Source organism: Colobus angolensis, unplaced genomic scaffold, assembly GCF_000951035.1.
Source record: "Colobus angolensis palliatus isolate OR3802 unplaced genomic scaffold, Cang.pa_1.0 Scaffold232, whole genome shotgun sequence".
NCBI lineage: Eukaryota > Metazoa > Chordata > Mammalia > Primates > Cercopithecidae > Colobus > Colobus angolensis.
This window is the reverse complement of record NW_012115511.1, coordinates 3,560,531-3,578,957: the sequence shown is the minus strand read 5'-3', so window position 1 is coordinate 3,578,957 and position 18,427 is coordinate 3,560,531. Positions and strand designations below refer to the sequence as shown.

At 39.2% G+C, this 18,427-nt stretch overlaps 1 protein-coding gene across 2 annotated transcripts in view; it reads left to right on the top strand.

Annotated features, from left to right (window-relative positions):
• POU6F2 (POU class 6 homeobox 2) overlaps positions 1-18,427 on the top strand; it is a 491,856-nt gene that overhangs the window by 224,192 nt on the left and 249,237 nt on the right. For both annotated transcript variants that reach the window (XM_011944507.1, XM_011944506.1), the window contains exon 5: positions 1,450-1,678. In XM_011944507.1, coding sequence (XP_011799897.1) covers positions 1,450-1,678 — 229 coding nt within the window. The remainder of the gene's footprint in view (positions 1-1,449; positions 1,679-18,427) is intronic.

The window sequence follows — 18,427 nt, the reverse complement described above, 5'->3', positions numbered from 1 at the left end:
GGGGATACAAGAAAGGGGTAAAACACGGGCTCTGGAGCAGCCTTCCTGGGCTTGAACTTGAACCCCCTCTCAACTAGACATGGGACTTGCGCAAGTTACTAGCCTCTCTGTATCTCATTGGCGGAATAACTACAGCATTCGAATAGTGTCTGGCTATACACATTGGGCTTGGTAGTATGCCTGTATTTAATTACCTATCCCTCACAGAAGAGTTTTGCATTGGTTCTTGTAGAAGAACAGCAGATATGGGATGATTATGTTCCACACGGCTCCCACAAGGCTGCAATGAAAGTCCTGAATCAAGGACTTTAAAATCAAATGACTCTTGGGGTCATCTGGCTTGACCAGGGCAGGAATCCCTCCCATGTCATCCTGGTGAAGAGCCCTCAAAACATGCCCAGCAGTTGCCTTTCCCTACCAGACAGAGAAAGGCTGTTCCATCCATAGTGCACATAAACATGTGTTTGTATAATATCATTTTAATTGGGCAAAGGATGTTAGAGTAGTAACAAAAGAATTATTTTCAAAGATTTTAAGTTTTATCCACATCAAATACTTTTATGTCTTATATTCTGTTTTAGATCTTGTCATTGTACATACATAATTCTACCATTTTAACAATAATCATTCAAGTTTACTTAATAGTTATCCAGCTTATTTTCTATTGTATTCTCATATTACAAACATTTTCTACTTTTCTAAAGAGGTGTCATAATGATCCATTTTAATGACTGTGCAATATTTTATCTAGTTCAGTACTGTAATAAACTATTTTCAATATTTATGTATTTTGAAACATAATACAGGTTTTTATGCAGTTATCTTATTTCCTTTTGAATAATATCTTCAAGCTATATCCTAGGAATATATTCTGAGTTAAAGGGGGATAAATATTTTTGCAGCTCTTGATAATCTATTTCTAAATTGCTTTCCAAAAGGATTATGCTAGTATACATATCCCCCAGCCATAGATCTGCATAGTGGTGTCAATACAGACTTTCCAGCATTGAGTAAATTTTCTACATTATTTTTGTTGATTTAAAAGTCAAAAGTAGTATTTCGTTGCTCTTTTTGAATAAAAAAATCCCACTGATCCCAGTAAGTTCTTTCTGGAACAACAGAGAATAAATTAGCTGAGAGCTTCAAATACATGAAGACAGGATCAAATGGAAATTCATTGGAAGAACAGCATGTAAACATAAGTTATTGCTTGTAAAGGTATTTGAGTTCCTCAGAAGAAGTCCAAACCAAATTAAATTTTCCAAAGATATCAATGAAATGTAACTTTGAAATTTTTTTCTACCAATCATTTTTTAAAATGGGATACAGCATATTTTTTGGTACTTCTTTGGGAACTTTCTGACCCTGCTTAAATGGAAGGATGATGTTTTTAAAACCTATGCCTTGGTTCCACAGGTAAGTGAACTAGCTTTATCTGTTTCCTTGCAGCCACTTCTGACGGCACAGCAATTAGCTTCTGCTGTGGCCGGCGTGATGCCAGGAGGCCCCCCAGCCCTCAACCAGCCAATCCTCATCCCCTTCAACATGGCAGGACAGCTAGGAGGCCAGCAAGGACTGGTTCTTACACTGCCAACAGCGAATCTCACCAACATCCAAGGGCTGGTGGCAGCAGCTGCAGCCGGAGGCATTATGACTCTGCCATTGCAAAATCTACAAGGTAATCCATAGTGTCCATGCGCCACGTAAGGCTCTACCAATTGGCCAGTATTCTCTGAAGCAGACAAAAAAATGTGCCTAGAATGGTGAATGTGGTTCAGAGTTGCTTCTGCCCTAAACAATATGGAAGGCTTCTGTAGGAAGCAAAATTTTCAGTTGTGTGTGAATCCTGAGCTTGCACAAGCCACTGGTTTTATCAATCCTCATTTCCTAACATTGGTATCAAAACTTTTCAGTCTCCTGGAAGCATTTATGAGTCAATCATTGCATGACGTATCAAAAACTTTAAAGTAAAATTCCTGTGTTGTTATTTGAAGACCTGAGTTATCATCTCACCAATTCTTCAATTTAGCCATGGGTAAAGAAAAGTTAGAGTTTGCTTGTTTGTGTTTGAAGTGATTGGAACATCTCAAATACAAGATATTATTTGGAATAATTTATTAATGATTATTTTGCTCTATAAAGTATGTTTTAGTTATAGCTATTAAACAAAAATTGTGTTACTTGAGCTCGTATTTTGCAATGAGAAAAATAGACTTGTATGTTGAGCCTTTATATTACAGGGGCATATAACAAGTCAGACTCTAATTTTACTCAGGAAGGGTAGTTGTCTTGATATTATGAAGGTTTCGACTTTTCTTTAAAAGATTTGGTAGCATTGACTGATAGATTGATTTACAAAAGATTCTGTCAGAAGAAGAATTATTTTGGTGGAAAATGACCTGAATATAAGTAGGATGCCTGCTAAAGAGAAAATGAATTTATTTTGGACTAGTCAAAGATGTTTGATTTCTTCATAGATGTAAACATTAACAATTAAATTTTTTGCAGAATGAGAGCTTGTCTGGGTAAGTTATCAGAACGGTAATTTAAAATACTTTTTTAGTTGGTCAAATGTCAGAGCTTCTTATAATTTATTGAAGAATCAGTCCACAAGACTAAGAAACAGACCAAGTAAGAACTGGTTAACTCTTGACCCAAACTTCTTTCCATGCTCTGTGTTCTGCTACCCCACCCATTGTTGCCACTTCTTGACTTCCATTTTAATGTTTAAAACAAAGTCTCTCTTGTACCATTAAATTGTGCCAAGAAACCTGCCATTCATAAATCATGCATGCCCAGGATACGCTAATGCACAAACTTTGCTTGTTTCAAATTTGAGAGTGCCTGGGAAGCCAGATCTCAAGATTAAGCAAATAAAGCAGGAATACACAAGGTGAAAGCCGAAGCAACAAAGTGTAGGGAGAGGCTTTTTAATGTAGGTGGATGATGAAATCTTAATGAAGAAATGGGCATTATCAAAATGCAGCCTTCCATTTGGAACATTTGCACTTATGGGAATATTGAATATTATAAATAAACATAAGCCTGAAGAGCTCCTAGGCCACGAATTAATCCTGCTTGGTTAAGATGGATGCCAAAAATCAGAGTTAAAAAAAAAAGTAAACTTGTTATTTCTTGATCATGGTTTGGTATTCTTAAGATATTAGTACCTGTTTTTCTAAGGGTTCAAAATTAATAATTGGTCCAACATGGACTTCTTCCACCAAGATTTTCCCTTTTGTTTTTGTTTATTGTAAGTATCAAAGTTCAGTATTAGCTTCTAGTTAGGAGTTTGGTTCTTTGGGGCACCTCTGGTTTCAGAAAAGGAATCCCAAGCTTTGTGGCCTGATGAAATAGAGGAAACAAAAGCACTTGCTTTTCTTATCCCTGGATGCTTCTGACAGTTTCCCTCTCAGCATCATCTTCAGAAGTGGGTTGGAGTTGATGCCCAAGCTCTTGTCTGCTACACAAGCACAAGTGAACATTTCCCCCTTTGTCTTCCTCTTTGAAATTTGACTGATGTTGGAGGGAAGGTGATGAGGTTATTAGAATAAAACACCTCCCAGTTGCAAATCAGCTCGTTATAGGAAAAGCTTTCTAATTAGGCTTAACATCAAACTCCTTCCCCAATACCTTCTGCTTTAATATCTTTGTGAATGAATCCCAAGTCCTAAATCGCTGTCAGGATCCAGGAAAGTTCTACCTTCCAATTTCCTTGGGATTTTCTATTCCTTTCATATAAGTCTCAGGCAACCCAGAAAGAGGTGGTCATCCTAACGATAAGTTCAAGGGCAATAAGGATGGTAATCAGGGAAGTCTCATGCCTCAAAAGTGCCCAAGATGAATGTCCACCACCTAAAGGGCAAAGCCAGCAGTTACCTTGCAATCAATCCACCAGCAGCCATCCCAAAGCTGATTTTCCCACCTTTAGGTGACCTACTGCATAGCCCTTGACAATCCCTAGGCAGAATCAATGGCTTATGGAGCTTCCCAGGTTATGTTGCAGAAGTAGTGGGACTCTTGGGATGGTGGTGAATGACTGACAGACTGAAAGGTCGTCTGCAGGGACTCTGAGACTGAGCCAGTCTTCAAGATAACCTCAAATCTCATCCTCTCTCAAAGGTTAAGGGTGAGAGTCTTGTAAATGGACTATCAGTACCTTAGAAGGAATCCTTACGCACATTCATGTAGTCAACAGCGAGGGGAGAAGGCTGTTTCCTTTCCCCCGTCTCTTTCCTATACAATAAATACAGTAACCTCAGGCCAAGGCTTTTCAGAGTCTTTAAAAATGACTCTTAAGTCTTCTCATCTATAATAAACACCCCACTTCTCCAGTGATTTTATAAAACAGCTTTGGTGGGTGATTGTGAGGAGGAGGTTGCACACCTAGTCTGCACACTTAGTCTGAAGCAGAGCCTGTTACCATGTAACATGCTTGGTCATGAATAGTTCCAAGTGTTAAGCTTTTATTGTGAAGTGTTAAGCTTTTATTCATGAAACAGTTCGGCCAACTGGAATTATCTCCAACCTTCCTACCCAGCCCTCCAGCCTGTCTGTTATTCTAGCTCAATAGTCACAAATTTGCTAGGATGAAAGGAAAAAAAAAAAAAGTTGCCGACATCAGTCCCTTAAAGGTTTGGAATTCAGGGATAAGATTTCAAATATTTTCCTTTTTACTGAAGTGATTGAGAGCTTGTTCATTTACATCCCCTATCAAGTCACACGGAATAGCTCTCAGAGCCTCGGAGGCCGTGATTTACACATGTATTTTAATGAGCACTCATGACATGCTGTTACACTGAGAGCAGCTCTTCTCGACTCTGACAGCGGGGGTCATATCACAATCTCCTCTCAAAACATGGTCCCCAGACCGGCGGCATCAATGTCTCCTGGGAGCTTGCTGGAAATACAGGATCTCAGGCTCTACCTGAGATACCTGAGACCCTCTGAACAGAATCTGCATTTTTAAAAGATCTCCAGATAATCCCCATGCACATTAAAGTTTAAGAAAAGCTGATCTTAGGGAGATTATTCAGAGTTTGTTAGGCAACTCCCTGCTTTCATCTGTTTGGGGTGCTATAAACATGAAAACCATAGGCAGGGTGGTTTGTAAACAACAGATTGTATTCCTCACAGTGCTTCAGCCTGGGAAGTCCAGGATCAAGGCAGATTCGGTTCTGGTGAGGGCCCACTTCCTGGTTCATAGATATTTACCTGTCTTTTTACTGTGTCCTCCCACCGCAGAAGGGATGAGGGAGCTCTCAGGGTCCCTTTTATAAAGGCACTAATTTCATCATGAGGGTTCCACCCTTATGACCTAATCTGCTGATCTGCCCCGCCTGCTGATACCATCACCTTGGGGGTAAGGATTTCAACATATGAACTTGGTGGGGTGGGGGTAACACACATCCAGTCCATCGCATCCCCCAATATCACCAGCAGCCAGAATCAGAGACTCTTATGATAATGGAGGACCCACGTGAGGCAGTGAATGTCCTCATTAATGCTCCTGTTCTCACTCACCACCGCAGGCCTCCAGATGAGAATAACTGAAAGGAATAATGTGTGGGAACATTTCTGCTTCTGTTAGGATTTTCGTATCCTCAAGACCAAGGGAAGTTCTCCTACATAATGGAAGCCCTCTTGAAGTCCTTGCTCTAAGATTTTATCCAATGAAAGTTTTGCTTTGCTGAAAAAAAAGACCTTATAACTCAGCAGAAAACCTAGATGTGTGGTCTGGGGATTGGTTTCTCTTTCTCTCAGATCCTTCCCAGCAAGAAAGAGATTCCTTGCTCTCTCTTCAGTGATGAGGTCTTATTGTAAGAAGACACACAGTTGTAAGGAGTTAGACATCTTGCAGGATCCTAGGAACAGCCCTGTAACTCAGTCTCATTGGAACCTGGAATGAAATTTGGGCATTAGAGCATCCAGCAAACCCACGAGGCTGCAGGCTATATCATCCTCTCCTCTGCAGGAGGCATGCATCTAATCCCCACCCCCAGAATGAATAATGACCCATCTCCCTGTCTTCTCCTGCTCCCTCCAGGACGTTTCTCTTCTGCACTGGTTGGCTTTTGGCTGAACCATAATTCCAGTTCACTCATGTTCCATTTTGTCTCCTCTAAGGTTAGGCATCTTTCCAATTCATGTACCTGTCAGGAACTCTCCATTTTTCTCTATCTCCGTCATCTTTATCTTTATCTTTATCCTTATCTCCATGTCTATCTAAAATTCTGACTATCCAAGAGAGAAATTACCGTGAGGCTGAGCCTTTTAATTTAAGCTATCTCGTGTCACTGGCCAGACTGGAGATTGACTGCCTACAGATTGAGATGTTCATTTCTGTGTTCTTGGCTATGACATGGGTGGGAAGTGGGAAGCCAGAATGATGTGGTATGGAACATGAACAAGCAAGCTTAAGAAACATGCTGAGCCTCCCTCATCAGCAGAAGGGGTGGCAGGTAAGGCAGGCTGGATATTGGCCTTTCTGTTGGGAACAGTAAAAGCCAGTAGGGCCTCCCGTGAGCAAGGACTGAGACAAATTCTGAGCTCAGGAGATGCCAATGATGAGGTTTAGGTTCTGACTATTTTGAACGATGTCCTTGGAAGCTCTGGGTGGGATTCAAACCCAGAAATGCTCTACTTGGAGCATTTAGATAAGACCTAGAAATGACCTCCTACTCAAAGCCCTGTGTCCCTACGTGAAATAGCTGAGTTCTGTGCCCTCTCCTACCTTGCCTTGAGTGCCCCTTTCCCCTTGCAAGTACCATCCACCATCAGCTACACTGGGTCTCTCCATCCCTGTGTCCTTCATCCCATGTTTATTGGGCTTTGGCCTCTGATGACTGTAAGCAAGCTCACACCTGTGAAATAAGACAAATAATGGCCATAAACTCCAAAGAAAGAAGATAACTAAGCTTGCTCTGTCACATACTCCATAAGCTCCTTGAAAAGTCAGTGTCTTCCCTTTTACTTATTACTTTGGAACACAGATAGCTGCACTAAAGATGTACAGTCCTAGAGTAAAAACAGAGGTTGTTAGTTGATGTAGCAAAATAAAATCCCCTTTATGGAGCTCATGCAAATGTGTTGGATCTTTTGCTTTTTTGAAACATAGGCAAGAAATGAAGATATATACAGCCTCGACGTGAGTGACAACAGGCAGCAAAGGGGTTAATGGGATGGTAGGGCTGAGTCTACTTCTAGGACAGATGGTTCAGGTTAGTGACTTGTTCTGACAGCACAGACCAGAATGACCTACTAATCACTGTAGGCAACATAAATGGAGAATATAAATGTGCTACATAGGAGATTTATGTCAAAGTGTGAACATTCCAGTTAAGTCAAGCATAACATTTAAATTAATGACCAAAAATACATTAAAGAGTGCTGCTAAACCTGAACATGGAAAAGCAATTAGGTTCAAGGCCATTGAAAAATCAAGGCCAAGGATGGTTTTTCTTCCCTTTGCTCTGGCAGGAAACCTGCCCTGATTTTCTCTGACTGCCCATATTAAAGCCTGTGGATGCTGAAGTATGTGGGAATAGTTTGGGGATTAGGGATTTCATGTGCAAGTTACATTGTATTCCCTTTTGTTTGTGTTGTTGTTTTCACTGAGGTATCCTTTACATACAAGAAAATGCATGGACCTTACTTGCTTAGTTCAATGAGTTTTGATCATTGCATCCACCCATGCAAGCTCCATCAATACAGAAAACATTTAATTATCTCTAAAAGATTCCTCTGTGTCCCTTTGCAGTCTGTCCCCTCCATCCAACCAGGTAATCTGTTTTTTTCTGTTCTAGAACTTCACATAAATGGATTCGTGTTATATGTATTCTTTTGTGTCTGCCTTTTCTTGTTCGGCATAATGTTTTTGAGATTCATCCATGTTGTTGTGTAAACCAGTAGTTCCTTTCTGTTAATTTCCAAGCAGTGTTTCATCATAAAAATATGCCACTTTTTGTTTATCTATGACCATTCCAACGTCCCAGTGGGCAGACATCATCATGGAGGTTCCTTGATTGTGTGTCTCTAGGGAAGCAGCTTTGGCCACTGTTCTCCTTGGCCCTTGGCCACACCCCTGGGAGATTCTTTCCTGTCTGTTATCTTCCTTGGCCAATCTGATGAGGAAGTTGAGGAATATACCTTTCTTTGGGGAGTTTCTCAGTCCATGTATAGCTTATGGAAGCTGGAGGTCTAACGGGCTGCTTGATGTTTCCAACAGAGAGGGATGTGTAGCTCCTTTGAAAATGCAGTCTCTCAGAAAAGGGAATGCTTCTGATCTTTCTGCTTCCGGTCAGTTCCCTGTGCCAAAATTTTTACCAAGACGGACATCTTGAATCTAATTTATTTTGCTTTTTTGTTCCCTACACACCTCTCTTTCAATTAAATCAACCTTGATGTGAGGGCACTCTGGCCTCCTTGGTTTCCTTTGCACGTACTCCTAGCCTAGGGCCTTTTGCACAGGCTGTTCTCTCCGCCTGAAGCACTCTATTCCCACCCAGAAAGCATCAAACCTTCCTTCCTCCTCCTCCCCTGCCCCAGCACTCCTGTCTCCCTTACTTGCTTTCTGCATTTTCTTTTTCCCTAACACTTAGGACCTTTTACAAAATCTCAAGAATGTTTAAGTGTTTTTCTTTATTTGGCCACCTTGAGCATTTTGGGTGATGCCTCCTGTAGCCATCGAGGGCAGGGTCAGCAGCGTTGTGATGCTTGGGCCTGCTGCTGTAGAGGAGAATCTCTGTGTATAATGTATTGCTAATATGCGTCATTTATGTCTGACTCTGCCCCTAGAATGGAAGCCCTGTGACAGGCATCTTTATTTGGTTCAATAAAGTGGCCCAAGAACAAAGAAAGTGACTGGCTTACTTGTAAAAGGTGCTCAAGTGTGAATGAGTGAATTTTAAAGACTAAGTAAGAGTCCAGTAAAGAGAAGTGAAGAGAGCATTCATATGTAGAGAAGAAGGCACAAGGAGACCAGAGTCTACAGGTTCTATTAATAGCTCTGTCTGTTCAATGAAAATTGGGAATCCAAGGTGGCAAGAAATCAGACTATACAAACGGAAAGAAGGCAACACTGAGGATTTTGTATGCCTTGATGTGTGTGTGAGTGTGGCCATCATAGAGCCAGAAATGTTAGAGATGAACATACTTAAAACAATGCAGTTATGCTATAATTTTTCATGGATATATGTTTGCATTTACTTATTTATGCCTGGGTAATCCCAAGAATTTGAATCAGCTTGTAATGTAAGAAACAAGAAAGAGGTCGAGAGTAGTGGCTCATGCCTATAATCCCAGCACTTTGGGAGGCCGAGGCGGGCCAATTACCTGAGGTCATGAGTTCAAGACCAGCCTAGCCAACATGGCAAAACCCTGTCTGTACTAAAAATACAAAATTTAGCTGGACATCATGGTGGACACCTATAGTCCCAGCTATTCAGGAGGCTGAGGCATGAGAGTCTCTTGTACCTGGGAGGCAGAAGTTGCAGTGAGCTGAGATCGTGCCACTGCACTCCAGCCTGGGCAACAGAGTGGGACTCCATCTCAAAAATAAATAAAAAAATAAAAACAAGAAGAGAGACAGAGCAAAATCTTTTTAATAGAAAAAGAAAAAAACCTAGAGTAAGTTTTGGAACTAGAAGACAAATCAAAACTATGTATCAAGTTATATGGTTTTAATTATCTGACAGTAAAGGACCACACCAGTTTGACAGAAACCAACCTATTTATTTTTATTTTTCCATTAAGACAATGTTTATTCATTTGTTCAACGAATACTTACTGAACTTTCAAAGCATTAGAGGTCGTGATCTGGACTTAGGACATAGCAGTAAACAAAGAGTTCCTTAATGCACATGTATGCCAGTGGGGGAGTGAGGCAGATGGAGGTGGGGAAGTATGGCAGGGATGAGGATATGATGCATTTTATGCAAGGTCATAAGTCGTGGTCTCTACACTGCACAGAGACCCAATGTACGAGAGGGATTAAGCTGTCCAGTATCTGAGGAAAGAGTGTCCCAGGGAGAAGTCCTAAGTGCTACACACAAAATCTCACAATCTCCAACAGGAAGGTGTGTTTGTTTGTTGATATCATATTACATATGGGTCATAGGTGTGCAGTGACTCTGCTGCACATCCTCCGCCTTCTAGGATCCAGGCAGAGGAAGCAGCCCCTGTCTGGGATATGTTTTTTTTTTTCATTACAAAGGGAACAGGGAATGCCAGAACTACAGTGGCTCTTAAAGCTTCAGCTCAAGAGCTACTCATATCACTTCCACTCACTTGCTGTTGGCCAGACACATCACCTGGTCAAGCCAGCTGCTAGTGGTGTGGAGGAGGAAAATAAATAACCCTAAGAGGACAGAGGAGGAGCACAAAATTGGAAACTATATGACAAGGCGCTGTGTCTGACAGCCATTGCATTAACGATATGCTGCAGAAGTATTTGACTTAGGTGATTCTTTCCAACCCTGAGGTTCTAGAATTCTATTAGGTGAACCCATTAGATCACATGGTCCATCCATGTGGTTTTTCAGAACACACATATTAACAATTTCTAACCATAGGATTCAAATGATAAACGTAAAAATGGGTAACAAATAAATGGGCCAATTGGAGACTGTTTAAAATAGCAAATTAGGGCATATGAAGCAATGAATTTATTAATGTAACTTTCAGGACAAGACAAAAGTAGAGGGATGATAAGCAGATCAGTGGTTGCTGAATTGGGGGGCAGGTGAATTTAAAGGAGTACAAGGGAATTTGGAGCTGATGCAACTGTTCTCTATCTAGATCGTGGTGATGGTTCACTGTTCGTGTTTGTCAAATTTGTACAAAAGGGGAATTTTATGGTATGCAAAATACATTTCAGTTTTTCCCCAAAAAGAGAAAACATAAGTGAATGCTATAGGGCTTCACAAAATACCAACATTTTTTAAAACAAAGTTTAAATACAAAACTTCTAATGAAATTGAAACTAGGAAAATCTTTATGGAAATGGGAGACTCAAGTTCCCCATTAAACGATGTTGTTTGCTCAGTTTCTCAGATACAGAAGCTAACACTAAAATAATCAGGATTTCAAATGCCTGTAATGTGATCCCAATTGTTTAAAGGAAGCCCCCTCCCCACCCACACACACACTCACAGAGAGAGGGAGGAAATGATAAAAGATAAATACTGTATATCACAAAGTGTTGCTGGTAGATTCCAGACAATGAAAAATTCTTATATTAACAAGTTTTATTTTAAAATCAGAATACTTTCTATTCGTTAAGGTGGAAGGCCATATCCACAACATAATTAAGAGCATTGCCAAGGTTAGGTTTATGGGTCTGCTGTCTTAACCTTCTAACGACCTTCTTTAAAAAAGCAACTCTCAATGCAAAGTGCATTAATTCTCAGATTAAAAACAATACAACCACAAAGCAATTCTATGCATACATTATGTATGAACAGTATTTAATATTAATAAAATTGTCTTTAAATGTGCTTGATTTTGTTGATCGAAGGAGAAATTGCTGGCAGGGAGGTGGTGGGTGGGAATGGAAATATGTGCTAAACCTTCTGGTACCATTCTTGAGGAAGACAAGTAGGTGGCCAGATGCACCACTTTTTCTTGTGATTTAATTTTGTGCTATTCTAGTGATGACCACACTCAGAAAGTTGCATCCCCGCTGGCACCGTAAACATGAAAGCAGAGATCCATTACCACTCACAGAAAAGGGCCATGCAGTACCTGCCACAGAAATGAGAAGAAAGGACTTTGGTTCTTAGTACGCAATGATACGTGGCTTGCTGTCACAAAGCTCAATATTAAAAATACCTAGTGCATAAATTCATATTCACAGTGTTATTCAGAAGAGCTCCACAAGACACACCATACAATAATACCAAATCCACCATAAAGAAGTTATGAAAAGTAGTTGCAATGTGTCTTACTTTGGCAGTTTTTCAAACCTCTGTATCTCTGAGGCTTTAGACTTTTTATTTAAAATACCTGGAGAGCCTGTTCTGTAGTACATTATCCTTGAAGCAGGTGTCACTGAGGCACTGGGGCATGGATTAAACTGGAAGCACATGAATGAGGAGTATGACTAGTACACTGCGTATTTAAGAGATACTGTCAATGGAATAAAGCATTGTCAAAGGATAATGGTTTCCAGCTGCCACATAAATGTCAAAGCAAAGCCAAAGCATTTATTTTCAAAGCAAAAGGCAGGAAAGTAATGTGATCCCCAGTTTGCACATAATAAGACTGTAAATCAGGGCTTCTGATGGCATCAAGCAATGATTCTACACTAGGATGTGCAAACTGGATTAGATTCCAGGCCAGCTATCAGAGTTGGCAAAAGTGAGTAGCTCTTTTCCAAGATGGCTGCCACTAGAATGTCACTGATGCCTAAAAAAGGAAAAGACTGTGTTTGAAATTCACAATCTCACTCCACTACCATGGATGGAAGGGAAGCAGGTTTACTTGCTCACTTCTCTTCTGGAACCAAAATACAGAGAATTTCTCTATCCGAGGGAAGTGTGGGGACAGAGAGTGGGGGGGTTATTGAAAATAAGAAAATGGGCGACGGTTCCCAATTCTTCTTGGCCCACTGTTTAGAGAATGGAGAACTAATGCTCTCCAAGAAAACCATATCTACTCTTATGTGTGTAATTCTTGCAGGGCAGATTCCTAGTGAGAGGTCACAGCTATTCTCTCTCAGCTTCCTCTGGGGAAAAGCTAAACCTCATTTCCTTCTATGAATTGTGCCCAAAGATTGGTTGATAGATTTCACAAATACTTACCAAGCATCTGCTATTTGCCAGGCACTATAGTAGGCACTCCAGTCTAGTTAGGAGGCTGTTGCAGGAATCCAGGGAGAAGAGGTCCTGGTAGCAATGATGGAGAGCAGGGGACTGATTTAGGATGCATTAACAAGGCGGGTTTGATAAGACTTGGTAATAGGTTAAATGTAGAGGAATAAGAGGAAAGAGAGAGGAGATCCCTAGTTCAAGCTGACCATGATTCGTTCAAATTTCCTGTAGAATACTGAAATGAAGATACCAGTAGCCAGTTAGTAATACCTGGATCTAGAATTCAGAAAAAGATTTGTACTGGAGATCCTGACATAGAAACCATGACTAAAGCTAGGAAGGGAAGAGATTTCTTGGGGAGAAGAGGTTAGGGAAGGAGCACCACTCTTCAAGCCCTGGAAGAGGAAGGGACAGGCACAATGGAGGCTAAGGAAGCATTCTCAACTTGTCTAATCGTGTGCACCAGGTTAATGTGGGGCTCCTGTAGATATCTCTGTGTTTGAACTCTTTTTCATGGACATAATCTCCACATTAATGTGGGTGTTTTTGATTGTTGCTTACCCCTTATTTAGCCGGAATGCAACAAGAAGGAGCCCAAAAAAAGTACGTCAGTTTGCTTTTTAATCTTCTAAGGATTTGCCAGGTTTCCATGTATAAAGAAGCTATTTTAAGAGCGTCTACATGAAAGTTTCAACAGTTTGCTCTTTTGCTGAAAAGTAACTCAATTGATTTAAATCTATTATTTAAAAAAAGTAGTTATAGCCTTAAAATCTCAAAATGAAAATGTTTGAGTCCTTTTTTCCCTTCCTTTCTTCTGTTTAAAGAACCTTTGGGTCATGCCTGCTATCCTCATGTAGGGCAGTGGAAACGGCACCGTTACGTTTAGAGCTGGTGCTATAGGGAAGGATATTTGTGCTTGTAAAAACTGTGGTTTAAATGACACAGTTTTAATTTTCTGGAACAATTTACCTTGAAAATTATATTTTATTAACATTGTAAGTAAATGTAATCTCTGAAAAATACTTTGCTCCACGTTCGCCTTTTACTTCAGTTTAGTGTTATCTCCTCCCAACTGTGCCTACCAAGTTTATAGCCAAAACTAAAAAAGTAAAAAAGAACATAGTATGTTTGTCATTTGTCACTGGATTAGGATTAGCACAAATATACAGGTCCATTAACACATTTTTATGCATCTCAGTTCCCTTGTGTGGCATTATTTTAGAAATTCTTAGCAGAATATATATATATAATATATATATATTCAACATTTGACATAAGATAATTTGAGTTTGCTGTGTTTGGAAAATAACTCACATGGGAGAAAGTTGCATTAAATAAATAATAGAGATAAAATTTATACTTCCATATATTTCAAAGTTAATGCTGCTAACTTGCAATAGAATGGTAACATGAAGACACAGTGCTATAATTTGATTGATTTGTTTTGACAGCAGCCAAATAATTGAGAGTGAAAGGTGTCAGCACAGATGAAATATTGTATAAGCCACATTCAGAAGGCAACCCCAGCAGCAGCCGCTACTGGAGTTTTATTTCCTTTGATTTGGTTCTGTTACTCACTTCCAGTTTATTATGAAACCATGAAAGGTGTGCCACTTCCCCAACTAGGGAGACTTTTATGGAGAGAATAGAAATAGGAGTTTGTCAAATAGCTGAACAATGGATATAGACAAAAGAATCTAAGGTGGCAGTAGCATACCAAGCTAAATTACATCAGTCTCTCCCTTTCTTTTGCAACTTGATGCCCTAGTACATTTTCTCTCATTGTGAAGTGATTCTTAGTCAAAGCATTTTCCAGCCCCTTGACAAGAGATGCGGGAAAAAAGAGGGGTGTACTTGACACCATCTCTGGGACCAGATAAGGCATTTATGCAACTGAAATTCTTACCACTGGTAAGAATAAAATCTGAGATGTTTAGTTAATACAGAAGCTACGTGGTCAGGAGAGGATTAATTAGGACAAGGACTCTGCACTCAGGCAAACATGGATCATGGTAATTAATAGAGTGGCCTGTGAATCACACTGACCAGATTTAGTTCCAGCCCTTCTGCTTGCTGGCTATGTAGCCTAGATGGCACTCTGATTTCTGAGATTTGCTCTCCTTGTCTGTTTTTTAGGGTTGTTTTAAAAGTCAAATGTGATACTGTATGGAACACACCTAGTGTGGTGCCTGACACTTAGTAAGTGCACAATGAATGATGGCTACTTTCATTATTTAGAGCTGCAAAATCCAATATGGTAACCATGAGCCACACATGGCTATTGGGCATTTAAAATGTGGATAGTTGAAACTGAGATATGCCGTAAGAGTAAAATTCACACAAATGCAAAGTATCTCATGAATGTTTATATATTAATAATGTGTTGAAATTGTATTTTGGATATATTAATTTAAATACAATATCTTATTAAAATTAATTTCAGCTTTAAAAATTTTTTTTAAATATGGACACCAGAAAATTTTAAATTACATGGGTGGCTCACATTTGCAGCTTACATTATGTTTCTCTCGGGCAACACAGGCCTGGAGGATCTGCCTATACATATGGCACTGGTTAAAAGCTATGTTCATTAAAAGTAAAAATAACAGTGTACATGTAAGTTGTGGACCTTCAGGCAGGAAATCACAAAGGATCCACTTTGGTAACATAAATTAGAGAGAACTCATTTTCTAGGTTCTCTGCTATAGTGTAGGAACTACTTGGGATTTTTATCTGTACAGAGAGAAAAAGGATACAGTTTTATGAGCAATTTCCATTCATCAGAATCTAAAATTATCTCTATCTTTTTTTTTTCAAGACAGTGTCTCGCTGTGTCATCCAGACCGGAGTGCAGTGACACGATCTCAGCTCACTGCAACCTCCACTTCCCAGGTTCAAGCGATTCTCCTGCCTCAGCCTTCCCAGTAGTTAGGATTACAGGTGTGTGCCACCACACCTGACTAATTTTTGTATTTTTAGTAGAGACTGTGGTTTCACCATGTTGGCCAGGCTCGTCTGGAACTCCTGACCTCAAGTGATCCCACTCACCTCGGCCTGCCAAAGTGCTGGGATTACAAGTGTGAGCCACCACAGCTAGCCCAAAAATTATATTTTCTTTTAAAAAATTAGTACACTTTTTACTATGAAATATAGAGAAATTATGTGCTTTAACTGTATTTGTAATATTTTTTAAAAACACAATATGAAGCAAGAAGGATAAAATGTTAGAATTTGTGAGAACAGTGTGATGAGTACACAGACCTTCTGTATGTTATTCACTGTAGTTATCTTTATGGTTTAAATATTTCAAAATAAAAGACATTAAAATGTTTTAAAATGCTCCTTAGGAATTATACTTCCATATCCTTAATAAATTAACAAATAAGATAAGCTACCTTTTTTTTCTGGGGTTAAAAAAAGTCTTAACTCATTTGCAATCTGTTAGTTACTTGTGTTCACCACCAAAAGTTAGCTGAATAAAAGCTTAGGCATCCACACAGAATTTGGTTTGTTTAAGAAAAAAACCATAGGCAATACTGTCTATCACTAAAGAATGTTTCAGAGGGAATGCTAGACCACAACATCAGACATATTAGCAAGGGGCCTGTTGCTTTCTTGCTAAAAGCTTCCAATAATTCCAGAAAGGGTATTTGCAAATTTCTGAAAGTTCCAGGAAAAAAAATGAACTGCCAAATTCAATTGAATGCTTGAAAATTTTAGGAGTTATCTATCTGCTAAGGATCCATTTTTCAGTCTGGCCTAGTTAGAGAAGTCGACAAAAGGAAGAGACTTTCCATGGCAAAATTGGAGTAAAATATACCTAACATAAAATTTATCGTCTTAACCATTTTTAAGTGTACAGTTCTGTAGCACCAAGTACATTCACATTTCTGTGCAATTATCATCACCATCCATCTCTCTAGAACTTTTGCATCCTATCCAGCTGAAACTCTGTACTCATTAAAACACAACTCCCCGTCCCCCTCCCCTAGTCCCTGACAACTGCCATCCTACTTTCTGTCTCTTAATTTGACCACTCTGGGTACTTCATAGAAGTGGAATCATATAGTATTTGTCCTGTTGTAACTGGCTTGTTTCGCTTAGCATAATGTTTTCAAGGTTCATTCATGTTGTAGCATATGTCAGAATTGTGTTCTTGTTAAAGACTAAATAGTATTCCATTGTATGTATAGCTACTCATCTGTGGATGGACACTTGGGTTGTTTCCAGTATTTGACTATTGTGGATGATGCTGCTACAAACATGGGTGGACAAATATCTATTTGTTTCAGCTTTCAATTGTTTGGGGTATATACCCAGAAGAGGAACGCTAGATCATACGGTAATTCTACATCTAATCATTTGACGTGTTGCCATACTGTTTTCCATAGCAGCTGTGCCATTTTACATTCCTACCAACAGTGCACAAAGATGCCAGTTTCTCCACATCCTTAACAACATTTACAATTTTCTGAGATTTTTTTGTTTGTTTGTTTGTTTTGGAGGCTTCTTGTTTTGTTTTGTTTTATAGTAGCTATCCTGTTGGATGTGAAGTGATATCTCATTATGGTTGAAGGATCATTTTTGAGAGAACAATTACTTACTGACTTCTCCTAATATGGCTTAATCACATTCAAGTATAATATCAAATATTAAAATAACCTAAGGAGAATGCACGCTTCAGAAGTTGCGTTATTTCTGCTTTGTGCCCTTCAAATTGTAAATATCGTCATTATGGTATTTATATAATTGCAGTTGGATTTACACTTTATGTATATACAACTGTGTTATATATGCAGGTGGAGACTCACGTGAAAGAACATTTCTTTTTACCATGAAAGAAATTTTTGCAACAGAAATCCTCTTTTTCTGTTGAACTGCAATACAATTAAAGGCTACACTGGACAAAAAATAAAATACCTAGAGATTGGAGGAAAATTTTCCTTAAAGATTTTCAAGTTGTGACTTGCTCAGCAAAATCCTGACTATTGGAATTCAACAGAGGACCTAAACAATCATCCTGTTTTTCTTTGTAGCATTTTCCCCCAACCTTGAAATCTTCCTTACCTTTGAGAGCTATCTAAATCCCTTCCTGAATCACAAGAATTTCTTCCATGCCAGAGTATTGCCTTATTTTCTGCTTTGAATGTCAAGAATGTCTCTGCCATATTCATGCTTTAGCCTAGTGGGAGCTACGGTCTCCTCAGTTTGAAGTATAATATTTACTTTTCTAGTAAATTCTCTATTCTAGCTCTTGTTTTACTCTAGCCTAAATTTTTTAAATTAAAGCCTTCAAGTTATAGTAACAAAATTAAGTTGGTTCTCTACTTGAGCACTTCTATCCAATCCTATATATTTATTAGACATTTTTGTTGTATTTTGTGTTTAGAGTTTTCACATGCAATAGATGATTTTGTTTAAGTCAAGTGTGATACGCAGTTAGTGGAGCTACACTTCACCAGCAAGCTTTTGACATTTATGTCATCTGTACAGTCTGTCTCATACTCTAGCCACAAGTAGAATGCAGGATAAGGTAGCCAGGTCACCTCGAAATAAAAGAATCAGTGTACAAAAGCCCCTCAAAATCATAAAGTCATTGGTGCTCATAAAATGATACT